General features: G+C 43.4%; 2 protein-coding genes across 3 annotated transcripts in view; one reads left to right on the forward strand and one right to left on the reverse strand.

The window, feature by feature from the left end:
• Window positions 1-226: 226 nt before the first annotated feature.
• On the forward strand, window positions 227-5,010 carry LOC110974401 (cytochrome P450 2U1-like). The gene is made up of 5 exons (XM_022226009.2): window positions 227-743; window positions 1,235-1,863; window positions 2,311-2,491; window positions 2,999-3,142; window positions 3,437-5,010. The coding sequence occupies exons 1-5, from the start codon at window positions 386-388 to the stop codon at window positions 3,616-3,618; spliced, it is 1,494 nt and encodes a 497-aa protein (XP_022081701.1). The 5' UTR covers window positions 227-385; the 3' UTR covers window positions 3,619-5,010.
• LOC110974570 (serine-protein kinase ATM-like) overlaps window positions 4,189-24,859 on the reverse strand; it is a 28,703-nt gene continuing 8,032 nt past the window's right edge. The window contains exons 19-61 of one of the 2 annotated variants that reach the window (XM_022226310.2): window positions 24,196-24,383; window positions 23,973-24,008; window positions 23,011-23,090; window positions 22,707-22,865; window positions 22,271-22,507; window positions 21,655-21,751; window positions 21,242-21,412; window positions 20,844-21,004; window positions 20,180-20,435; window positions 19,944-20,050; window positions 19,152-19,281; window positions 18,616-18,912; window positions 18,236-18,313; window positions 17,827-17,985; window positions 17,597-17,726; window positions 16,993-17,109; window positions 16,248-16,422; window positions 15,975-16,119; window positions 15,590-15,778; window positions 15,094-15,256; window positions 14,647-14,737; window positions 14,338-14,472; window positions 13,973-14,173; window positions 13,574-13,685; window positions 13,151-13,299; window positions 12,586-12,810; window positions 12,271-12,490; window positions 11,962-12,129; window positions 11,649-11,771; window positions 10,722-10,921; window positions 10,170-10,383; window positions 9,565-9,678; window positions 8,967-9,122; window positions 8,461-8,602; window positions 8,109-8,332; window positions 7,712-7,828; window positions 7,407-7,565; window positions 7,013-7,181; window positions 6,646-6,732; window positions 6,074-6,188; window positions 5,866-5,929; window positions 5,299-5,662; window positions 4,189-5,173 (exon numbers count right to left, since the gene is read on the reverse strand). In XM_022226310.2, coding sequence (XP_022082002.2) covers window positions 5,318-5,662; window positions 5,866-5,929; window positions 6,074-6,188; window positions 6,646-6,732; window positions 7,013-7,181; window positions 7,407-7,565; window positions 7,712-7,828; window positions 8,109-8,332; window positions 8,461-8,602; window positions 8,967-9,122; window positions 9,565-9,678; window positions 10,170-10,383; window positions 10,722-10,921; window positions 11,649-11,771; window positions 11,962-12,129; window positions 12,271-12,490; window positions 12,586-12,810; window positions 13,151-13,299; window positions 13,574-13,685; window positions 13,973-14,173; window positions 14,338-14,472; window positions 14,647-14,737; window positions 15,094-15,256; window positions 15,590-15,778; window positions 15,975-16,119; window positions 16,248-16,422; window positions 16,993-17,109; window positions 17,597-17,726; window positions 17,827-17,985; window positions 18,236-18,313; window positions 18,616-18,912; window positions 19,152-19,281; window positions 19,944-20,050; window positions 20,180-20,435; window positions 20,844-21,004; window positions 21,242-21,412; window positions 21,655-21,751; window positions 22,271-22,507; window positions 22,707-22,865; window positions 23,011-23,090; window positions 23,973-24,008; window positions 24,196-24,383 — 6,605 coding nt within the window. In that variant the 3' untranslated portion in view covers window positions 4,189-5,173; window positions 5,299-5,317. Of the gene's footprint in view, window positions 5,663-5,865; window positions 5,930-6,073; window positions 6,189-6,645; window positions 6,733-7,012; window positions 7,182-7,406; window positions 7,566-7,711; window positions 7,829-8,108; window positions 8,333-8,460; window positions 8,603-8,966; window positions 9,123-9,564; window positions 9,679-10,169; window positions 10,384-10,721; window positions 10,922-11,648; window positions 11,772-11,961; window positions 12,130-12,270; window positions 12,491-12,585; window positions 12,811-13,150; window positions 13,300-13,573; window positions 13,686-13,972; window positions 14,174-14,337; window positions 14,473-14,646; window positions 14,738-15,093; window positions 15,257-15,589; window positions 15,779-15,974; window positions 16,120-16,247; window positions 16,423-16,992; window positions 17,110-17,596; window positions 17,727-17,826; window positions 17,986-18,235; window positions 18,314-18,615; window positions 18,913-19,151; window positions 19,282-19,943; window positions 20,051-20,179; window positions 20,436-20,843; window positions 21,005-21,241; window positions 21,413-21,654; window positions 21,752-22,270; window positions 22,508-22,706; window positions 22,866-23,010; window positions 23,091-23,972; window positions 24,009-24,195; window positions 24,384-24,859 lie in introns of both variants that reach the window. The other variant, XM_022226309.2, reaches the window with a different exon arrangement.

A 24,859-nucleotide genomic window follows, 5' to 3' on the forward strand; every position in this document is an offset into this window, starting at 1 on the left:
AGTTGCCGGTCAGTAAATCGAACATAATAGCTTGGAACCACATTTGTTCACTGAAGATTTCTTAGGAAAAAAAAGACTCTTCGAAAAGTATACACACTTGGAAAAATGAAAAGATTAAATAATTTTTATCCAAAAGTTCGTCCATAAAGTACGCAACCCGACACCGGCCTTTCTTATCTCAAGTTGCAGTTCCAAAGATCGACATCGGCTAAGTTTAGTCCAAAGACAAAGACAATGCATTCAGAAGGACAACCTTGCGAAAAAGCATCACACGTAGCAACTCCTAGCAGAGAAATATCCGACCAGACGCTTGTAGACCTGCAACAAGGTGAGCCCAAGGGATTTACGGTAAAAAGCTAGGTCAAGAGCTGCGCTGATTCGAATCATGGACACCGCAGTGGAGGCCATTCTGCCGTCATTCATCGAGAGTAGACACGTCGTCACCTTGGTCGTAGCCGTCCTCGTCTTCCTCCTCGTCTACCTCATAAAGCCCAAGAACCTACCCCCGGGTCCGCTGGGATGGCCCCTGCTCGGGTACCTGCCGGGCCTCTTCCCGGACCCGCTGGTGTCCTTCAGCAAGCTGGCCGACAAGTACGGCAAGATCCTCAGCATCCGCATGGGTCCGCAGCTGGTGGTCATGCTCAGCGACTACGAGACGCTCCATAAGGCCTACGTCAAAATGGCCGACGAGTTCTCGGACAACATGATCATGTCTTGGGTCTTAGAAAGCAAGCGAGATGTAGGTAAGGACCTAATCAACATCATCGACATCCATCAAAACAAGAGGCCCACACAAACCCGCGCCAGGAACGTGGACAAAAGTTGTAGCTACAAGTTGTAAAAGTCTATAAAAATTCATATTACTTCAATGTCTCACTCATGTTCTAAAAAGGTTCATCGGACACAGCAGATTCTCTGAAACAAGGTTTATAATCACTGAATCGTAGGGTTATAAGCCTCGATCAAATCAAAACGATTTTAGTGACAATACAACATAGTCAAACATACACGTGTCTGTTGAAACCGCCGGTCCTTCCGCCAAAAATTCCAACTTTTTGTAAAACATTTCTAATTCTGATTGCTCATATCTGTTCAAGAAGCTATACAGTCTACGAAAATTTCCGATTCAGCTGATTGGTATTGGTTTGATGTTGGTAAGCTTCTGCGAAGGTAATTTACGATTTCACGAAAAGTTTGGGGGACTCGCAAACTCTAATCTGAATTGCCCACGCAGGGAGTCTGTTCTGGGAGAACGGGGAGCGGTGGCGACAACGCCGCCGATTCTCCGTCAAGACCCTGCGCGGCTTCGGCTTCGGCAAGCGCAGCCTGGAGGCCCGCATCCACGAGGAGGGCCGGTTCTTCTGCAGGGAGATGGAGCGGCTGAACGGCCAGCCCGTGGTTCTCAACAGTCTCCTCTTCAACGCCTCCTCCAACATCATCTGCGCCATCAGCCTGGGCACGCGCTACGACTACCACGACAAGGCCTTCGAGGAGCAGCTGGCCATCATGACGGAGCTGATCGAAGGGGTGCGCCTACTGGAGCCCGCCAACATCATCCCGCCGCTCTGGCACACTCGCTGGTACAAGCGACGACGAGGGATGTTCAAGGCTCACGAGGACTTCATCCGGGAGCATCTCAAGTACCACAAGGCCACCCTGGATCCAGACAACATCAGGGACATGATGGACGCCTACCTGGTGGAGATGCAGAGACGAATTGACACCAACGATCCCATACAACACACGGAGGAGGGCATCGTGCACAGCATTTCGGATCTCTTCGGTGCGGGCACAGGGACTCTCTCTAACACGACGCTATGGATTATCATCTACATGCTGAGACATCCAGAAATCCAAAAGAAGGTAAACTTTTCCCAGGGTATTTTTGCACCTTTCTGAACTTGCCACAAGCTGAACGGCACCACGGTACGAAGCTCATAGGGAAGTCTCACTGTCTTCACTCAAAAAACATCTTCACGCGGCTTTATAACTCAACAACCACCGGGTTTGTCATAAAACCTTTGACAGATGTCAAAGACGGGTGAAAGAATGAAGGCTTTTAAAGAATTTCAAGATCTGACGAGGATTCGTTGGTCTGAAGATCAAAACAGCCAATCGTTATCGGTCAAATAACTTCTATAGACTTGAACAAAGTTGCTGAAGGTCAAAAAAGTCCAACAAACTTAGACTCAAAAGGATAAACTTGTTTTAAGCCTGCTTGCACGGAATTCAGCTTCATACACACAGCGAAAAAACCCCGAAAAAGTCGTTCCTGATTTCATTTATTCACTCTTGTTGTCATGGAAACAGATCCAGGAGGAAGTCGACCGTGCGGTGGGAGCTGACGGCGTTCCGTCCACCACGCAACGCGAGGAGATGCCCTTCACCTGCGCCTTCCTGATGGAGATCCAGCGACTTCGCCCTCTGGCAGCCATCATCTTCAGACACCTCCGGGTGCCCGTCAAGCTGTGCGGCTACAACATCCCTAAAGGTAGCACGAATACCACGCCCCCTCTCTCACACGAGCACTAGTTGGGAATCCGATCACATAGATCACAAGTGGCGACACAAACTCTCACAGAAACGTGACAAGATTTCATTGAATTCCCTTGGAATTCGACAAATCAAAATAAGCGATGACAAACGTGCAATGACTACAATTAGATCTGCAGTTGAACAAAATTCTAAAAAGTTCATATACCTCAAAGAAGTGCCAACAGCTGACACTTGGGACATCGTGGTGATAATAAACCTCACAAAATGATCAATCCTATCTCAGTACGAGAAAAAAAGTGTCTTTAGCAAGGGTATCGACAAGCAAACGTTACTACAAGACTGCAAATGCACACGATCTGACGACGTAATAGTCGACGAAAACACTTCAATTCAGATTACATGTACATATTTCTGTTTTTTAGTAATGAATAGAAAGAGACTTACATCGTCGAAAAATCATTCATGGTTACGTATCTTGATTTTTTTTTTCTGTTTTGTCTAGATACACCAGTTTTTGGTAACGTGTTCTACATCCAAAATAGCCCCAAATTCTGGGATGACCCGCTGGAGTGTCGACCGGAGCGTTTTCTATCCGCTGACGGGAAGACACTGGTGCCCCGAAAAGATTGGATTCCCTTCGGACTGGGTGAGCTGACCGTTACAATAATTCACAACAAAATGTAAATAAAAATGATTTAGCCAAGGCCTGCTAATACCTGTTTCACACCATTAACGAGTACATCTTAATATGTAAATCGTGCATATCCGACGGCATATGTGAGGTGAAATGTTCAAATAGACAACTACGCACATGAATATTTAACGACATGCAAGACTCTTTATTTTTCCCCGTCTACATCGTGATAAGCCCTATTGAGATTAAATGCAAATCTTTTTAATTTTCTGATTTCTCACGATCTTGTTCCTCGTTTATCCCCAGGGCGTCGCATGTGCCTAGGCGAAGCACTGACCAAGATGGAGTTGTTTATTTTCACGGTGACTGTCATGCAGCGCTTCACCTTCAAGGTACCGGACGGCGACCCGCTTCCTCCCCTAGACCTCCCGGACGGCGGGCTGGTCATGTACGCTCCAAAATTCCGGGTCTGTTGTGTGAAGCGTTAATTCCGGGCAAGAGCATCGACCGGGACTGTTACAAGCGCTTTTTTTCTCTCAGAAAAGAATGGACTGTTTTCAAAACCATGTAAATATTAACCGCTACAGAAGTCGTTTCATTCCTGAGCGTTGGACTGGCGTCTGGGGATTTCGTCCCATGCTGCATTTGCGTAGAGCTACAGTGCGCACGCGTCAACTGCGCACGCTGTTGTGCTTCTTCAAAAAGGTATTTCACAAGATGATTTAAAATCCTGTACATGGTTAGATCAAATCGTTTCGGCACGAGTGCACATTTGAGCACACATTACTTAGTATTTTACAAGAAGTTAAGAAATGAACTGACCGATACTGGTCAATGTAGTTACAATTTCTCGGTGACCCCAAACATAGATAAGACTATTTTATTGTCTTGATATGGCCCCTCACGGTTGACAGTGCAAATAATCAAAGCTAATTTAAGGCGAAATCTGGGGCCAAAATAATTCTGATGAAATTCATATCTTCATAATATATTCAGATTCCGAGTAAGTAATAAATTGTTTCCATCCATTATCAATGAATAGGACACAAACAACTCGCTATTTTTCAAGTAAGCATTTATTTTGGCAGTTATGGCATCTCTGGGTACAGAAATAGCAAAGAAAACGAACACGCGTCGCTTGGACAGTAGAAATTGAAGAAACAGGGAGCATGGTTAAATCTTGCGTTTGTATGTCGGCAACTGCTCAATACACAGGGCCCACAATTTTGTAAAAACGTCAAAGTGACACTGACAGAGAGAATTTTCAGTGCTCCCGCGTCATCTATCTCTCGCCAATATTTCAGAATGCTTCAAGACTTGTTTCGAACACCTTTATACCTGTGATTTTGTGACAGAATTTGATGATAAATTTCCATAATTTCTCTTTTAAGTGGGGCACAAGACAGCATTATAACTGTTATTCAAGTATGGAATGGACGATTTTGTCACTTTTCTCATCATTTACCAACTGATATTTTACAAATTCTCAAATAAAAAGGATCTGTTCTTTCGGTTCTATTTTGTTTCAAGGCAAACATGTTGGGAGAATTATTTTCTGTGATCGACCAGAGAATGTTGCACAGATATCTTGTCAACTAGCAGCACTGAGGAAATGCAAAATATCTGTTATCTGAGTACACGAGCGTAAAAAAAAAAAAGATTACTTGAAAGGAAATTTATTGCAGAACGGTAAGCTGTATATGGCTTTTCTGGGTTGCCATACATTTGCATAATGTTTAATTGATCTTTCCATCTAAATGAGAGTATAATGAACAAAGTCACTGGAATTTTCTTGATTTTCAGAAACGTCATTGCAACATTTGAATACAAAGCACCTGTGTGCAATGACCACGAATTCAATGATTTTCTTGTGTCAGAAATCTTGCACTTTGCTTAAATTTGAAGACAATTTTGATGTTTCGCTAGGAAAAAAAGCACTTTCAAAACAGAATCAACTTACTTTAGAACTTCAGTGTCTTTCAAGAATCCGATAATTGGATGCATTCTCGTCAGTTCATCAATTTCTTCAACCTGAAGGTTTGCCTTTCCATAAATAAACCAATCAGCAAAATTCCAACCGGTGAATTTTAGAACTTTCGTTAGAAAGGAGAGTAACTGATATGATGACAGTTTTGAGGAGAAACAAAATTCTTTTGTTTCTGATTCACCTTTGACCCTGATACATGGTTATATCCAGGGTTGCCAGCCAGGGAAGAGCCGACAGAGATTCTTGGGGTCTCGAGCCTCCTGGATCAGCCGGTTGACCTGCCCCTTGACGCTCATGGCTACGCCCTCCTCCACCCCCTGCAGCTTCTGCCGAAGCCGCAGCACCACCCGCTCAGCGACTTTGTTGACCTCTGTGCCCTCGCTGCTGTCCTGACCTTTGAACCCAGCCTCGCCGTCCGTCAGGTCGGCGGACGTGGTGGCGTTCAGCTCAGAGGCGTCCGGGTCGTTGCGATCCCGCCGCTGTTGCAGGGCCATGGCCTTCTGGGGGGACATGGTCCAGACGTACAATGGATCGTACAGGAGAACCTATAAGGCCAAAGGTCACAGGTCATCAATCAGCAAAACTTATTCCAAAGAAATGCAGGGTGCTTACGCATGCCTCTTACTTGAGGCTGACATAAATACAAAAAAGATCCATTTCAAAAAGTTCACGCTGACTTAAAGGAAGACAATTACATCTATCAACATTCATATTCAACCTCTGACCCCACCTGAGGTATGGACCTTACCTGCAGAATGGTTAGCAAAGCCTCCTGGGAGTTGTGCATTACCACCATGGTTTTTTCACAGCATCTGGAGAAAAAAATGTAGACTTGTGTTACCACGGAGAGGTCTGTCAGCTGTTAACGACTGTCTTACACAAAAAAGTCTAAAAAAAGCATCCTCATTGATCAAATAACGCTGGTGGACTACATCATGCCATGTTTCCCAACTTGCCTTCTGAAGACCCCCTCCACGCCAGCTACGCCCATCCCGTCCACTACGTCTCTGGTCAGTCTGAATGGGACAGTCTCCGGTGTGGGCAGAATTCGCCCCTGCTCAAATGCAACGCCTATTTAAAAAAAAAAAAAGATAATCAAACTAGCTACGTCCTATGGGGCCAAAACCAGCACCCAACTGACCTTGAAATATCTGGATATGCCAAAACTTGACATTCTCTGCTCCCCGAGAATGGCAATTTGGCAAACCAGTCCTTGAGATTTTGACAACTAAAGCGTCTTCAAAATTTCAGGATGTGTTACTTCTCAATCCAAAATTGTTAGTTCTCCTACAACTGCTGATGCCAAGATGTACATGGATCAAGCCGTGACATTTGGCAGACTTACAACAGAGCACACGATATTTCTACTTATTCACTTCAACTGCACCTACACAGCAACAACAATCCAATAAATTGCAACAAATACTCGGTTTGACGATAACGTGAGCATTTACATGGCCACCTTCGCACCTACACCACACTTCCACATCAAATAAAGTCAGGGAACCAGGGAAGAATGCATACTCACCCAGATCGATGTGGACCAGCTCAGCCTGATTGCAATCAATCAGGATATTCTGGACATGTCTGTCCCCAAGGCCGACGACATATCCAACTACGCACAGAGAAAAACAACTAAAACAACTTAAATTACAGAATCTTCAATTTCTGCAAAATTCCCAGCAAAAGTGATGAACTTTAAATCCAAAAGTATGAATTTCAGCATTCAAGAAATAAACTTTAGAAGATTCTAATCCAAAAGAGACCCACCAACAAATAGAGGTCTTCACAAATTCAAGATCAGGACAGAAAACATTCGAAGAAATGAAATGACCAAATTAAGAAAGGATTGAAAAATATTATGATCAGATGAAAAAAAAAAGACAACATCCTACCAATGGAAGAGGTGGCTACACTTCTGGTGTAGGCTAGTCTCCGTTCCAGCCATACGGCAGGATCAGGAAACTTCTCCAGAAAGAAGTGACGGAAGACAGGCTGGAATTTCTTCATGACCTCCAGGTATTCCCTGTATTTCTTGCCCTGCTCGCTGCTGCTGTGCGCCATCTAAATCAGGACGAAAGATTCAACAGTTGTTCAAACGGAAAAACAAAAAATTCTCAGGCTATCTGCGTCACAGAAATCCTGCAAATGAGATTGAAATAAATATACTCTGTGCATTTTTTTTTGGAATCCACTTCCACATGGTTGGCCAACTACATAATTGTGATTTCTCTTTGAGCAGTTTGAAAATTCTGTCATCTGTCAGCTACAACTTGTAGTGTTTCTTACCGCCATCTTCTTCCGGCATTCCATGGACGAGCTGTCCTGTGGTCGGTAACGCCTGTGAGCCCCAAAGTCCGTCCTCTGATTACCAATAAGATACTCTCCCAGTGGCATGGTGCCCTCGCACCACTCCAACAGACCACTACGCTGGGAAAGAGGCACAATCTGCCAATCAAAAAGAGACCACAATTTGGGAAGAGTCAAGGACCCAGACAACAAATTCGTATTACTTTGTTGTTCAGTTTTACTCAACTTGTTCTGTGAGATTTCAATCAAAATATTAAAATGAATATTAAGAAGCTTTGTCGTACTTTGTATCTTCGGATTCGCAATCTTCTTTTCCTTGTTTCTTGGTTTCGTTGGAGGAGTCTGTTAACCAATGCAAAGACTTGCTGCATGACGGCATCCTGCCTGAGGTCATCCTTGCCCTGAGTAAAAAGGATTTTGATTGGTCAGATAACTTGTTTTCTCTTCAGTGATTGCTGTAATGTAGGCTGCATCCGAATCTCTTGTCTAGAGCTAGGTCTAGGTCTTCACTCCATTGGAATTGCGTGGAGACGCGCAGACAATAGACCTAGCCATAGCTCTGGAAGCCCGTTTCGGACATGGCCTAAGTTAAGAGAGGTTTTAACAGGATGTCCTAATAGCAATAAATAACACGTAAAATTTCAAAATTCAACAAAAGAGTGAATATTTTGGGGAACGCACTTTGACAAGTTGCCGTCTTTTGATGCCGTCTGACCCGACACAAGTGATGATCTTTGGAAGGTTGACGCCTCCTGCCAACTTAAAGGTCCCCTCAAAATGATCAATCGAGACGATGTTTTCATAGCGACAGGATGCATCCACAGGGATCTCCATGGTCGGCATGGCGACATGCTCTAGATGCCTCAGCTGGGTCAAAGGTTGGTTGGGGGCAAGCTTAATGGGGCCTTTACAAAAACAAAAACATCCGATGTGAACAAATCAGATATGTCATGATTGCTGAAAAAACATTAATCCAGGCTTTCCTTAGTAGCAAATTCTACCTCGGAATGAGAACAGATGAGACAATGCGTACCCGTTTCTTTCTTGCGGTCCGAGACGTCCCAATAAGCCAACTCAATGTAAGCATCGGAAAGTTTCTCCAGGTCTGCTATGATTTGGTTGCAGTGTGTTGATCTCAGCCTAATTAGCATTCGCCGGGCTGCTTGCATTCGAGACTGTAGAATAAGACAAAATAAACAAACAAGCAAACAAATAAACCATCCAAAAGTTTCTTGGGAGACAAAGCTTCATGTTTTTAAATGCTGAGCACCCATGGAGAAGAAAAAAATGGAGGCTGGCTAAAATGAAGGGTTAGACTGCTTTCTGAGCCTCATTTTGTGTCCAATTCATCAAGGTATGGTACACAGAAATTTTTAGTTTTGCTTCATGCTCACATGCAATTAACAGACACTGGAAAACAGCTCTTCCACAGACAGTAAAAAAAAAAAAGAAAAAAAAAAAAAGAAACTCTATCAACTGTATCTTCATCACATGAAACTCTCGTTTGAAGAAATTACAAATAGTGGATATGATACTTACTTCATCAGCATGGCTTGCGTCGTCTCTCATCGAGTTGGCGCGAGCGAGCCGACCGGTTCTCCTGGAGGTGATGACAGCATCTTTGTTGGCATTAGCAAGGGCCAGAATAATGGGGAGGGCGTGGTGGGGATGGTCTCGTGCAGTCTTCTCGATCAGCTGGGGGGGGGTGTGAAGACAGAAATAGCAACGCTTTTGTGTCACAGGGGATGCTTTTTAAGCCGCTTCACATTAGTGAACAAGTAAACGCGGATACCAAGTTTGGATGCCGGATCAAAAGTTCATGCAGCGAATTTACACAATTTTATGAGCAAATTTTACTGCAAATGTTCTGTGACATTAAATTGGCTTTGTTTTTTTTTAGCATTTCCTGGAGCAGGACTCCGCCTTTATGGAGACGTCAAGGATGGCCTTCAAACAGGACAATGGAAACGTTTTCTGAATCAATTTCTTTTATTCTGCACACGGCCGAAAAACTGAAACACTTGGAGACATTCGGAAACCCACACCCTGCATTGTGCATTTGACTGGGGAAATAAAATAGGCAAGAAGTGTTGGTTGGGGAACGAGAAGCACAATAATGTTTTTGGGACGGCCTCACCTCATTCAGGACGTCATAGAAGAGTTGCTTATCTTGAGTTCTGGTGGTCATTCGAGCAGCCAGTTGATATAGCAACGGAAGCAATTTTCGGCTTTCAATACGTTCGAAAGAATCCTGACCACCAAAGAAACAAAATTGTTCTGTCATGCCAGCTTTGAGAGTTCAAACCACACTGTGACATATGTATGCTATCAAAGATGACAAAGACTTTATGTTTTTTACCAGGTTTGACATGTTTTTTTGCTAAGAGACAAATACTTTGTTTACTTAATAATCTCAGATAGTTAATCAATTCTCAAACTGTAGTTAAATTGCAACATGAACCTTAAAATAACGTTTCCAACTTGCCCAGCAAATTCTTGAACTTCACAAAGTTATGTCAAAATTTACCCCACAGTAATTCTGTCCTCAGATGTCCACAAAGAGACATAAACATGGTAGGAAGTGCGGATGAGCCATCCCTTACTTGGCTGGTATTTGTGGCTACTGCTTCAGCCTTTAAATTGACATACAACTGAAAATTGATAGCCCCGACAGAAATACCTGTCTAAGAAACAAAGCCAAAGAGCTCCTTGTTCCAAACTGTCACAAATAGACAATGTTACCTGAACGAGTTTGTTAATGTCATCCTCACTGGAGTTCTCGAACCACAACGAGCACACCCTGAAGACCCTCAAGTCGTGGTCCGACGTGCCGAATTCCAGACACTTCAGGTAGCACTCGACGGCCTTCTGCAGGAAATTCTCCCTGTCTTGCATCATGGAATCCAACTCCCTCTCATCAATCTCCGATTGCTTCTCTAGAGTTCTGGCATATCGACTACTTGGCCAACAGAGAAACAAACTGTCAACCTTGTTCGGTTTTAAACATTCAGAATTTCCCTCTTCAACAAGCAATTTGGCGACAGCTCAAATCAAATGCCACAATGATAAGAACTCCTGTTTCAATTACTTGCTTGCCCATTTTACAGACACTTCAACATTCTGCCACCCTTCGTGTAACCCGGCATTCCTTGAACTTGATAATCCACAAGCTCCAACAACCTCTTCCATAACTTCCAGGTGGATTTTGCAGGATTTGGGAAGGACTAACATTAGGACAGTAATTATTTTTCAGACAGTCTAGAAACTAAATACTCTGATACAGCAGAATCTTACCTGATCCTATCACCCATGGCGTGCAATTCTTCGTACTCCTTCTTTGCTTGCTTCATCAGTGCCTGCTTGTCCTCGTACTCGCTGGACTTCATGTAATTCACGATGTTCTGGTACTGGGAGTCGGCGAATCGGGCCAGCGACAGCTGGGACTCGATCGCTGGCAGGCTGGTGTCATCTCTGAGGTCATACATCTCCACCGCCTGTTCAGAAGGTGGCGGTTCAAATCTCACTTATGCCAGACGTCGACAAGATTTTGTCTAAATTTGACTTGTATTTCCAATACCAGCGATTCACAATGCAGTGCACCACCAAGAGGTCATCACGGAAACGCCTTTTCACAGTGCATTATGGAATAAATGGTCGACAAAGTCTCATTCACTAACTGGGCTGTGCGCGGAAAAACTGAATTTTTTCCGGATGCTTGTTTATCTTGGTTAAAAATTCGACATTGCTTATTGTGAATGGGTGTTAGGTAGTCAAAAGGATGGATTTGTGTGGTGCAGGGATTGCCTCAATCAATCAAATATTCCCAAATTACATATAAGTATGCTAAATCATGGCAGCATGTAGACCGTAAACTTGAAAAGCGGCCTGTATGCAGCAAAATCTTGGTGGTTCGCTGTATTGTGAATCGCCTGTGTAACTGTGCGAACTTGAAAAATAAGAAAGGCAACTGAAGTAATACGCAAATCATTCCAGAAACAAAACTGTTTTAACCCCTTCACGTCGGGATTATTTTGACCGCGACTGCTGGGCTGTGGTATGCCCTGAATGGAGGGCTTTGTCCAGCAGCAGGCCCCATTGAACCAGCAGCTGCATAGTGAATAGACTGTACGTGTGATATGCACTAATCCTCACACAACGGTGCGGTAGTAGCAGTCCTCCATAGCGAAGGGGCTAAAAACAGACTTCAAAAGTGATACACACCCTCTCAAAGTACTGCTCAATGATGACGTTGGGACTGTCAGAGTTAGTCTCGGCCTGCCAATTGCCATATATGGTCAGCACCTCGGGATGAAGTGATTCTCCAATGGGGTCCTCTGTGGAAACCTGGGCATAGAGAAGGAAATGTGGTAAGATGTCTTGCTTAAGAACACAACTATATGGGCTTGATCCAAAGTATATGCATAATGAATGCTTATGCAAATTTCTATCAAACTATAGATAAAAGTCCCGCTGGGGTGCTGATAAGACTCCATATTTCATAAAGGTGACAGTGTGACTAGAGATGGAGACTAACCCTACTAATCTTGTCAAGTAGTGCTCTCATGAGGTGCATGGCGGTTGTCTTTTCATTGCGAGTCCAGTACACCTTAGCCTCTTCAATCAGCCGCCACCAGGAGTGATTAGTCTGGAGCTCGGCCGGCCTGTCCAAGGCCTGTAAGGTGGCCAAAGCCTTTTCTGCGATCTACCAAGAAATGTTTCCAAAAGAACAAAATTAAAGAAAAGCTACACTGGTGACAAAAATACGCTTAATATTGGCTACAGCTAAATGTCAAGCAGCATGATCTATAACCTGCTTTTTTGTTAAAAAGAAATATAGACACACCTGGAAGCTTTCAGCTTTTCTTGCTATTTCTGTTTGGATCTTGAGATGAGCAACTAACCCCTCGTAAGCTTGGGCATGATTGTTTGTGTTGCACTGCTCCAGTAAGAGTTGAAGAAGGACCGTTCGGAGGACAAGAGTGGGCTCGGCAAATTCAAAATCGTTGTCCATAAGGGCCAGCTGTGCATTCCAGCTTCGGAGGACAGAATTTGGCTGCTGTTTGCTAAACAAACGAAAAACTTGTCAAGTTATTTGCAGCATTAGGTTTCTCTCAAAATTGACATCATCAATGGAGTTTGATTAACTGACTCCACATACCTGAGCATCATGCTGCCAAAATCTTCCAGCTCCACCAGGCCCTGTAACCTGGATAACATTGGGTACACACTGTAGGCGCTCTCAATGCTGACATGGCTCAACTGGTGCAGGGTGTCCAGTCGTGCCTGTTGCAGGGCCCCGGTGAAGGACTCGGACTCTCCATCCCGCAGGCAAGACAGTGCAGTGAACAGAGACTGATGGTAGCCACTGGAATTGGTCTGGTTCCTGGACCATGAAGGGAAATTGCACACATTACTGGCAGCTATTCGTGAGTGAACCTCCTCGTTTCAATTTTTTTATCAACATGATGAAAATATCCATGTTATGAAAATATCAACAATCCAACTTTCAAACTGATGTTTAAAAACTCCACATCGTCTCCCTGACTTGTACTTTTGATGGAAATGTGACAAGTTTTACAATCAAGTAAATCATTCTTACTTTCCCAAAAGTGTCGGTAAGATGAAAAATCCTGTAAAAAAAATTTCCAAACTCCACATCTAGTTACATCAACTGTCCATTCTTGGCAAATATTGAAGATGAAGAAAACCACTATTTTTCTTGCCTGTTGTCAAGCTCCATATCCCACAATGCATTTCTCCAGGCAGCCTCGTACTGGAACTGTGCCATCTCTGGACCAAATGCCACCTCCTCCGATCTAAGACCTTGGAGGTACACCGTCAAGATGTGGCTGAGACCCAGATTCTGCATGGCCTGTTCACAACAACAACAGTTTGGCTATAAGTTCTGTGCACTGATGAGAGAGGGCGCTATGCAACCTAGCCCCGACAACCACTTGGCAGGCACACCATGTGCATGATCTTCTTCATGGGTTGTAAGGCATGAAGTACACAACAATTATTGTAAAACACTGCCAAGTGACACGTGCACTTTAACTGGGCCTGAACTCATGGCCCAATTGAGTATGGCGACCCATGTGTGAATATGAACCAAAATGACAAAATAACAAATTCCTGACACTTCTCACCTGCAAGACCCCAACCTCCTGTTTGCCGGTCTGAAACGATTTGGAGTGCAGTTTGAGATCGTACGCACTGAGAGCTTTACTCCAGTTTCCTTCGTGTTCGTAAGTGTGGATTCTAAGGGTCACGCAGAACATACAATCATTCACATCAGACAGGATGGCTACAGTTAGTCCGAACTTGAGTATTAGCACTTGGGCATAAAGGATATCACGTATGAGTTAACATCCTAATGATATATGACTTCGTTCACAAGTTGCTTTTGTATGGGAGTTCGGAGAATGACAGATTTGAAGCACTATAGGAGAGCATGCATTAAAAAAAGAGTGACATCATTGGTACAGAGGCCTACTAACCACTGGTCAAGAAACAATCAAACTTGTAAACTTGCTTATCTTGTGTACCTTGCGTACGTATCGGTCAGTCGTCCTGCCCCACATCCATACACCCCGTCTGGCTCGCCGATGCTGCTGTACGCTTCCAGGAGAAGACTCTGGACGTTGATATCGGACTGGCTGGACAGCGAACTGAGGGTGTCGATGCCAGACGGCTGGATGAGGGTCTGGACGCCTGACCCATCACCAGCAGACGAGCCCTGGCGAGACCTAGGAAGGTGTTGGAAAGGGGAAAACAGGTTCAGAGGTTGACTTGGGGGAGGCAAAGTATCTTTACAGACACTGTTTGGGTTTTAGGGAATTTGTCGTTTCTTCCACTTGATGTCCCTTGTGAATTCACGTATCTTCAATAATCACATTTTGTAGCGTCTAACCTCTGTACATCACACCATATTTCAGTGAAAAGGAGACACGTGAAGTGCGCTCTGCAATTCTGAGCTGCTTTGGCTGCCAGCAAGTAGTTCACGTCAAGCCAGAAATTGTTGTCCCAAGCTGTGCTCTTGGTGCGGCTTTAAAAAAAAGGAGGGGGGGAAATACATCAGTCAAATTGACATTAAAAAATAACTTTTTCAACAAACAATTAGCTCTCAAATTCAAACTTTGAAATTTCAAACCTGCCGACAAATGAAGTCAAACTTTATTGAGAATGCTGCTGACCCCTCAAGTCAAAGTTCATTACCCACCTTTGTGTTGGTCTCTCCTGTGTCCTTAAGTAGTGCATCACATCAAGCAGTATTTGTAATGACCTTTGACGCAGCTGACTGGAAGAGACATCTGTTATACAAATATGAAAAATAAAAACAAATAAAAGTTCGACCCATTTTATTAAGTCCACAAAAATAAATGTACTTTTGCTAATTACTCAGGACAATTTTTAAGCCGGCCAAGTAGAAAAATACTACTTAGCAGATTTCCATGCTAACAAATATTCAGCTAGGAACCACAGTAGTTACAAGCTATAATATCACATGACATTTTGCAAGCCTGCTAGGAAACGTAATATTTGTCTGTGCTCCGACAAATTTATGCACATTACAGCTCAGCGATAGTTTGCCTGTTGCTGGAATAACAATGGTCTTTTCAATGAGAGATGGTTATTGGGACTGAATGATGATTTTCTGGATACAAACCTGCAAAAGGAATGGGTGTCGTCGCTCGACTGCTGCTGGTGCTGTCGCAGTGTCCAGCAAACACTGCTTGTATGCGCTCTGACAAGATCTGTCTGTAGAGGTCGTTGCCGGTGCTCAGAATATCATGGATGAGATATGGGAGAATCTTCTCAGCAAACTCCACCTGAAATTGATATATTGAACTCAATTATGAGATCCAAACTTTGCTTATTAAAACAGTCGTCCAGAGGGCATAAATTTGAAGGTGGTATTGTCTGTTAATTTCTCTACTTCAATGAGAAAGTCACCGAAATAAGAAGGCACTTTCTATATATAGCCTGCGTTGTTGCCTGCTGTTCCTGATCTAATGTGGTAATTACATCTGTTTTGGCAGTGAAGGCGTTAAATACATTTCGACAATTTTTATCTTCAGAATTGAAATCATCTCAATATTTGTTTCATAGCTGGAATTTTTAATTAAACGTTGAATGTCTTCAGGGAAGAAACTTAATTTTACCTTCACTTTACAAATGGGTTCCAACAACTGCAAGATCTCGTCCTGCAACCCACCACTTTGGATCAGGGCTACCGTCAGGCTCCTCACCCAGTCGCCGTGGTTACCCCCTGCTGGTTGCCACAGAGACGGATCGCCAATGGTCTGTGTAAAGGAGGCACGGGAACAGCGTGGAGCTTGCTTGCTGGTGGCCTGTCGAATTTGAATATATAAAAATGGAAAAATCAAATCGCGTACAATATCTAACAGCAAATAATATGAGGGTACAATATAATTACAATACAATTATAGAGTAAGAAAATTTGAAATTATTTCACATTTATTTGTTCGGTAAAAGACAATGGGACAAGTCTATTATGGACTGAAAATGTAAAAAAAAGAAAATTACCTTCTTTTTACTTGGTCGGAATGGATGCAAATAGCAAAACAGCTTGTCTATGTTTTTCTCTTTGTACTTATCAGAGCAACGTTGACCTGAGGTCGTTGCTAGGATGGTCTTCAAGCAGTCAGCTGCAGCCTCTACCGTATCAACACTGAACGACACAAAAGTGCACATCTTTGTCATTTTTTGGTTAAATTTACGGTTACAAATTTCTGAAATGGTTCCTGCCTTGTGAGTCAAATTTGAGCTCTACAGTGTCACAAAATTTTTGCAACTTACTTCGGGTCCGTCAGGTAATCTTTCAGCAGATGGACGATGACGACATATCTGGACATGTCCGGGGCCTTGGCAAATGCTCTTAGTGCTGTTGCGAAGCTTGCATTCCGTTCGGTTTCCTCACACTGCAGAGCCACCGTGGATAGGTTTGGTGCTCCTATGTCGCCAAGGCAACGTGCTGGAAACAAAAAGCAAACAAAAATGGCAAATTTTTGTGCAGGCACCAGTTTGCGCATGCATGGATCGCAGAATACAAGCCAAATTTCGTTGCAATGTGCACAAGCCTTTGCAAGTCTATAGGGCACAAAGTAGTAGCTTCTCTCTCTTTCTTCAGCACGATGGAAGATGGTGTTCCAAACTTGTTGACCAGCCTGCTTGAGAAACATTTGTCAGAACATGTACCCTTACATATGTATACTTGTGGGGTATTTCCTTCCGTTCTCGTGTACAAAAATCCCACACAACACGGAAAAAATTTCAAATCACTGCCATTTCAACCAAATTCAGTTTCCTGGGTTGAAATTTTAACCGTATGTCCCTTATATAAAACACTTCAATTTGCAACGATTTTAACCCATCAAAAATTTCCCCTTTTTTGAGTTATTTCCAAATATCAGTTTCGTGAAATTCTTGTGGGGTACCACTTTAGTACCCCACAAGGATCAAAACTGGCCCTGTGGGGTATCTTCCATTGTTCCGGTGCCCCACAAGGCACCATGTACAAGTGCAAAGCTAGGGCGTAGCATACCTGCTTCTTCCTTCACAGCTTGTGCCATGTCATCCCGAGAATCAAGGTGGCCATCTTTTGTCCCGCTCAAATCTACCAGCTCTGTGATGAGTTGGATAATTGTCCTATCGGAGCCCTCTGAAAGAAAAAAAAACAACACAAATTGCCATGGCAACAGCCATGTTAACACAAACAAGGTTCACAGTTATTGAAGTTCCTCAGTACAAAAAGTACGAAAGCTTGGGTAGTGTTTCAATAGGGGCAAAATAAATAGCAGTGCACCACCAAGAGGTCGCCATTTTTACGCTTATGGTCATGTTTCTGTTGGCATTTGAGCGTCTGTCAGAAGAAAACGCGGGGAAGGTTATGATACATCGGACATTCCTTGCAACAGAAAGGAGAAAAGATCCATTCAAACTGTGACTCGAAAAGCACTTAGGAATCTCCTTCACTGACAAACAAATATCAGGAATACTTTGAGTTCCATAGATGCAACCCACAAAAGAATTTGTCAACCAATTCCCACAATGCACTGCAAACAAGGGTATTCCGTGGCAACTTCTTGGTGGTGCAAAATAGTGTGAATCACCCGTACTTCATGATCAACCCCAGTCGTCACTTTTACCTGCGCACTGTTGGACCATGACGGACAATTCTTCCTTCCTCGTCGCCAGTTGGTGATGTAGATGTTTCAGCCCTTCCACCCTTAATGTACCTCCCTGCTGACTGCCAACCATCAGGAAATGGTTCACTTCCTGAAACATCACGAAAATATTCAGCAAAATACAATCCACTCATTTCAAGCACACTCAGAACTGAACAGAAGTTAACTGTCGATGTACTCGGGAAATGTACCTCCATTAAAGTGAACTCTCCTCCGACGTACTTGCTGGATCTCTGGGCTGCCTTTGCTCGGGCGAGTCGAGGTGAATCAGGAAGGGGGTCCAGATACTTCAGCGCACTGGAGAGGCTGGCAGAATTGTCTATCACAAGCAGGTTGATCAGCGACAGCGCCTGCACCGAACGTTTCAATTTAAAAAGACAAAAAACTACAATATTAAGAGGAGGCCAAATTCAACAATTAAAAACAAACACCAATTTTGCTAAAGAATTCTTCCTGAATGTGTACAAAGCAATAGATTATTTTTTTGTCTTTTGACCTACCTCCAGAAAGATGTCAAATTCGGTATAAAACAGCAAACATTAACAGTCTATATCTCAAAGAGCATATATAAGAGCATTTCTCAATTCCCGATTGCATTACCTCATCGGCAACTCTGTCTTGTTTCTCCACCAAAGGCACCAATGTGCCCATGACAACATGTAGATGTTTCCCTAGCTCCTGAAGGACAAAGACAGGAAACCAGTCTACAAAATGTGCATCTACTTGTAACTAGTTCTGTTCAGGTTCATCAGGTTGTGGGAAGTTTCTCAGTAACAGTAACGACTTCCCATACATATAATAATTACTGGCAAAGCTTTACATTTCATGAAGTAACTGATATTTGGTGTTTTAAATATGAAATCACTCAAAAGGAGCAATTAAGATCATACTGGGACAAGTTTGTACTGAAGAAGTTTCTAGGAAACCTTGAGATCTTCTGGCAAAGAGATTTATGGAAGCGGGTACTTCCAAGTCCAAACCTCATGACAGTTTTCCAGTCCTGTGACGCAGACAGCACGCAACAGGTCGATACAGGGCCAGGCCAGGCAAAATCCCTCCCTTTCTCCAGTCTCTGTCCCCTCCCGGATGGTGTGGACCAAAGTGTAGATGATGTCTTGGAGGACCATGGCCCAGGAGCCACCCAAGCCGCTGGACAGCTCGGCCAGGAGAAGGGAAACAAAGAGGCGATAGGCCAGGACCATTCGGTGCTTCTCATGGGCTCGGTGAGACTTGGAAATACGGATGTGGAGAGCAAGGAGAATCTTCTGGATGCTGTCCTGAAATTTGATCAAATGTACACATTGAAATCTTTATCCTTTGATTATCAAGTATTGGCTCTCATGTTTGTCACTGTCTATGTCACCATGTCGGTCACAAAAATCCATTACTATCTCTTACAGTGTCTATCATCTTGTCTGTCCACCTTACTGACAAGCATCTTTGCAAGTAGCCCAACCCAACTGCCTTTCCTTATGACAACATCCTGCGTATTCCCATGTCTGTCCGCCCAACTGACCTGCGTCTTGGCAAGCAGAGAGACCAGTGTGAGGGCCCTGCTCCCAGCGTGGCAGTTGGTCAGGTAGTCCAGGGTGGCCTTGACGGTGTAGGTCGTGAAGAACGGGGGGTTGGGTTCTGGATCGGTGGCACTAGAATGACAATCACAATGACAGAGATGGTAACATTTTATCAGCACTTTGAAATTAACCAAATAGACCATTTGAAACAAGATATGGGACGGAGAGAACCCCCCCGCCTTTGTGTTGGTCATTGTTTGATCGAAATCTCAGGAATTCTTTACAGACTTCTAGGGGGGATGTGTTAGGTAACAATAGTCTAGATTGTGTATAGGGATTGGACAGGTAAGGGGGGTACCCCTCCGTCCCATATCTTGCCTGGTATGAAATAGACAGACTAGCATCACAGCTACATACATGAACGCATAAAAGCTAACATATCAAAGTGAGTTTACAATTTTTCTGGCTGGTCTGTGCTGTTGTGAACAAGATGGCAATTTTGGAATTGGATTTTGGAATTTGGGATTTTGGACTGGAATTTCCATTCCCTTCAATTACATGAAATTTTCAGACTCCATGTTCTCCTTATGTTCAACAACTGTGCTCCATATTTGAGAGCTCAACTTTTTCTTCTGTCTCTTTTTATTTAAACCTTGGACCTACAGGACAACAGTGCCTTGGACAAAAAGACCACCTGACAATAAAAAAAGCTAGACAAGCACAAACTGAAGAGCAGACAGATAACAGACAGAGAATCTAATATACGGACTAACCAACAAGGAACGTCACCCTACCTTGTGAACCGAGCCATGTCGCTGTCGTCTGTGTGGGGCTCATACAACATAGCCAGCAACTCTACCACAATGCTGTCTAGGTGGACTTGAATCATATTGTCGATAGTCTGCATGAGAGGCACAAAAAATCTCGGTTTTTGGAACTAATCAAATCTGTTTTTAAAGATATACTTTTTTCCCTGTAGTTAGGAACCCTCTGTTACCAAATTTCTAAAAAGAGACATGACCAAACTTACTTCCTTTCCCAAGGTGTTCTCGAGGGCATTGAAGCACGACACTGCCCTGATACGCCTCTCCCGGTATTCTTCGCTTTCAGTGTCCTCCTCTGCTAACCTCGTGTGTCCAAACAGGGGCAGGATGTGAGCAATGGATTGTGGGAAGGTGCCCTTGAGCAGCTCAATCCAGTCCGTGTCAAGGGCACCAGCGATGTCATGAATGGCGTCCAGGCTCTGCATGGAGACCAGGTGGGGGATGACCACCCTGTGGTACTTCCTGCGGAAAGAAGCATTATTCAGAGCGAAAACAAAAAACAATACCTGAGTGTTTGTCTTGATGTGTTTCAACGTACTCCAGATAGTGTGTAGCTCAGAAAGAAATTGAATCACATGTTAGCATGAAAGTAACGTTCAATGAGTCATGTCATGACATCGTTCCTAAATACAGCTTGACCTAGCTTCCTATTGCCAGGAGACTTGGTCCAATATTCAGCTTCTAGAATTCCCTGAGAATCGTTTGTGTGCATGAATTCAAAGAATTCAGATTGGCCAGGCATACTTTGCGGGGTGATGTGGCACAAATCTGCTTTACACCTGAAGAGTGAAGCATTTAAAGAAATCAGTCTGCTTCTGTCAACTTAAAAACTTACAGTTTTGGAACATGGATTATTAAGCACCATCTCACCGATAGAAGTCTACCTCAGTCGAGCATGCCAGGAGCTGATGAGGAAATTGTGGGAGAACGTACTTCTCTGCAAGCCACTGGTGAATGAGGTAGCTCAGATGCGACTCTAGAAAGACGGTGACTGAGCTGTAATGGAGGCTGACCGATATGCTCTGCAAAACCTGGAGGAAAAATGTATAGAAATTTATCGTATTTGCAAGCACCCTCTGGAATAACACCTTGATACACTGATTTCTTGGGTCACATGCACGATATGGTACAATTGGTTTAAATTTTGCTAAAGATAGTTGATTTTTCTTTGAGGGTCTCGAAATTCATCAGCCAAATGCTGAACATTTCTCTCAGCAGAACTTGCTCAAAATTTGAAAAGGGACTTCCTGAAAAGCGATTTGGGGCACCTTCTTCATGAGGGAAATCTCGATGCCATTGAGCTGGATTGCCTGCATCAAGGCAAAGACGGTCTTCTTCTCGCAGGCCGGGCTGCAGCGAGCCACGGTGGACAGACTGGTCAGCAAACTAGCCGTGCGATTGGCCGATTCATCTGTCCGCTCGTCGGTGCTCAGTCGCCCCTGTAGCAACAAGAAAATTCGAGGAACGGAGGTCTTGAAATAAATGTCACATTACTCACGACTTTTTCTAAGAATAGCTCTAGGCCTCTCAATACAATATAACACACAGCATCATCAATAAAGCAGAGTCTAGAACCGGCTATGGCTAATAACTGTAATACATCAACGTTAAAACAGCCATAGCCACAGAATTCTCAGTTCAGACATGACTGAATTTCCATGTGACATCATTACGTTATTACCTGAAGTTCCATAGCATGTTGCACCATCTGATAAACTGTGTCGAATGACTGGTTCTGAACTTCTTTGGTGAACGGTTTTCCATCGCTGCAAAACAAGCTAGAAACCAGAGGAATACATTTCATCATTATAACAATATCAATTAATTTTGGATTTTGCCCTGCCCGACGTGTATTTTTATCACTGTATTCTCAGTGTATGCCCCCAAAGGCTTGTGAAAAACCCACAAGCGTACTCAGGTGGGACTCGAACCTGTGACCTCCTGAGTACACTTGTGGTTTTTCCACAAGCCTTTGGGGCCATACCCTGAGAAAACAGTGTTAAAATACACGTCGGGCAGGGCAAAATCCAAAATTAATTTACATCTCCCTGGCGCAAATCCATCTTTGAAACAATATCAACGTTATGTTGTATTACATTACATCTGCAACCAGGTAACTTTGCAAGTGAACTTGGTTGCTCAGTCATGTACGGAATAAGCCATATGCCATCTTTCACAGATCTGTCGGACTACAATGCCCCAAATGTACTAGGCTTACATGTCTTTCGTATCAAATTTTGACAAACTATTTGCATCCAAAATATGGCCAAGAAATCTGGCCGTGGTGTGAGACTCACCACTGGATAGCCGAGGCCATGAATATTCTCACGGTGTGGCTACTGTCCGTCAGCAGCGAGCAGAATTCCCCTGACACGGTCGGGTCGTTGTCTCCCTGACCTCTCTCCCTGCTCTTCTTTGACTTCAGAATGGTCCACTCTCCGGTGGGGTCGATGACGATGAGTGCATGCATGCACTTGGCGATGGCCAGACACACTGGGGCCGTGTACACGCCCTCCTGCCGAAGACGAAGCTTCCTTTGTGATGGAAAGTTAACATAAAACAGTAAATTTCACGTAATGAAGTCCTTTTTTCCAACGTAATTATGATTTATCACTCTTGAAATGGACAGCACAACCTACTGCAATTGGAAAAAATCATTAAGCGAAAATATATATTTGCTTACCACATTTTAACATTTAATGAACAGAAATCTCTTTTTCTCCTCTTACTAACCAAAAGGCAGCTAAGAGACACAGCGTCACATCCCTAGACTCTTTCAGATCTGTGGAGACGACAGGTGTGTCGCTCTGGAGGAATGGTATCAACCTGGATAGAAGACTGAGGACTGAAGCACACAGCTCTAGGTCCTTCCGATTGGCCGATGCTACTGTCCTATAAAAAAGGGGGAAAATATTTACTGTGTCTAAACTTGAGGCCATTTGACTGACTCTAAGCATCACTGAAAGTCAAACAAAATCTCCAAAATATACAAGGAAATGATGTAAGTACTTTAGAAATTCAAAAAATTAGAAATTACCGCAAGACATATAGCAGACGAGACAGGATTTCATCTTGTTTCTCACTTGATGTTATGAAGGCTTCCGCGATAGTGAAGAACTATAAAAGTACAAAGGGGGCAATGTACATTTCACTATTTGCATTTATCTATCAAAGCGCTCTCTTCAATCCAAGTATAACACCATTGGCTTTAAAACACGAGGGAAAAATCCTTCCATGAATTTAAAAAGAAACTTAATGTTACTATCGACTTTCTACAATGAAATGTGCATAAAAGTTATTTTAAAAGTTCAGATATTTCAAAGAATCTTTTCCGTTCATCACGGAGAGTATTGTACTTTTATTTACATCAATATTCTTCTCTTCATCTAAATATTAACCACTTTGTGCCGGGGTACCTGGTACCGGAGATGTTGGCTTTATAAGCACAGCCAGGATGCCCGAAATCAGACAAAGGAGCTTGGCCTTGTAACAAAAGACTGTACTTGGAACAAAAGACCAAACTGCTAGGAATTGCCAACATTTTTCCAGTTGTCAATAGCGGAGGAAATCCGTCATTGTTTTGAATGATTATACCATTGTTTGTGGCATTCAGCGAGAGCAGATTACCATTGAGGACAAAAGTGTTCCAGCACTCCAGGGATGAGAGATACAGTACTGCTACACATTAATCTGGTCTGCATTTGAAAAGACCCCAGCAGCGCACTGGGCCAGTTACAGGAACAAAAGAAAATTACGTAACACTGCACAATCTGGGCTCTTTTTACAAGGCGGCAGGCCTGACTGAAATACTCAAGCGTCAATAAATGTGTCTGTCAGATTAGAGTAGCCACCAGAAAGACATTGGTGTGGGTATAAACGTCCAGTAAATGAAGTTATGGATTTTTGAAGAATTTTGAAAATGGAAAATCTTGAAAATCCCCCAGGAATACATCATGCAACTTCAAATGAAACCCGGCAGCAAACAGTGACAAAGCTTACCAGCTGCACATCAAAAGCTGCAAAGGCATCAAATTCCTGCAACGGCAACAAACAAATTCACACAATTTCAATTTCCAAATTTTGTCAAACTCCTTTATAAAAAACTTTGCACTGCTTTTACAAATACAAATGCTACACAAATTTTGGAGGAAAACTGATATGTGTAAATTAAAGCTTATAATTGAAATCAGAAACAAAAATACAGAAAAAAAAAATGCTTCACCTCTTGCTCCAAGACCTCCAGTAGCTTGCCCTGTACATCAGCTGTGCTTAGTGTTGAGTGACCTTTGCTTGACCTTTGACCTTCAGGACTTGTTCCAGTGAAGGCCCAGGAGCAGAGAAGTTGAGCTGCCCTCAGGGCGAGATGTTCTGATTCACTCAATGCATCGAACGAAAGAAGACTCTGGCAACCTAGCCGACATGTAATATACAAGACAGTTTGTAAGCGCACGTCGACATTTTTCTTACTTCTCTCCCATGAGGGGTGACTCCAGTTTGACTCCCATCTTACGGATTGCATCTGTCATTCCCTGCTCTACTAGGGGCTGTCAGTAGGCTGGTCTGTTAATCCTGCCCACTGATGTTTTGACCAATCACAGCGTTGACTGCACAATGAAGCTCTGGGCCGGACCAAGAGAGGGTGCAACTTTCTTAGCAATGGAGGCTCCTTTGGTGAGAAATGCACTTCGCTTGTTCACGAATGACTGTGAAATGCACGCGTTACAGTTGCATCGCTACCAAAAAAACGAGTTCATCTCCTATCAAAATGGCTCTTTTCAACTGACGACTGATCAGACTGAACATCCGTCTGAACTGCGAGGTATACAAGAACACAGTAGGTGGGGGTCAAGAAAAATCAGCCTCTTCAAAGCCGAGTCCTCGGGGAG

Source organism: Acanthaster planci, linkage group LG15 (genome assembly GCF_054643075.1).
Source record: "Acanthaster planci isolate LZ-2023a linkage group LG15, COTS_SCS, whole genome shotgun sequence".
In the NCBI taxonomy this organism is placed as follows: Eukaryota; Metazoa; Echinodermata; class Asteroidea; order Valvatida; family Acanthasteridae; genus Acanthaster; species Acanthaster planci.

Excerpts from the sequence above, each read along its gene's own strand:
- LOC110974401 (XM_022226009.2), top strand. The coding sequence starts at position 386 with ATGGACACCGCAGTGGAGGCCATTCTGCCGTCATTCATCGAGAGTAGA. Across the intron at positions 744-1,234 it reads AGAAAGCAAGCGAGATGTAG|GGAGTCTGTTCTGGGAGAAC; the intron begins GTAAGGACCTAA and ends TTGCCCACGCAG. Across the intron at positions 3,143-3,436 it reads TTGGATTCCCTTCGGACTGG|GGCGTCGCATGTGCCTAGGC; the intron begins GTGAGCTGACCG and ends GTTTATCCCCAG.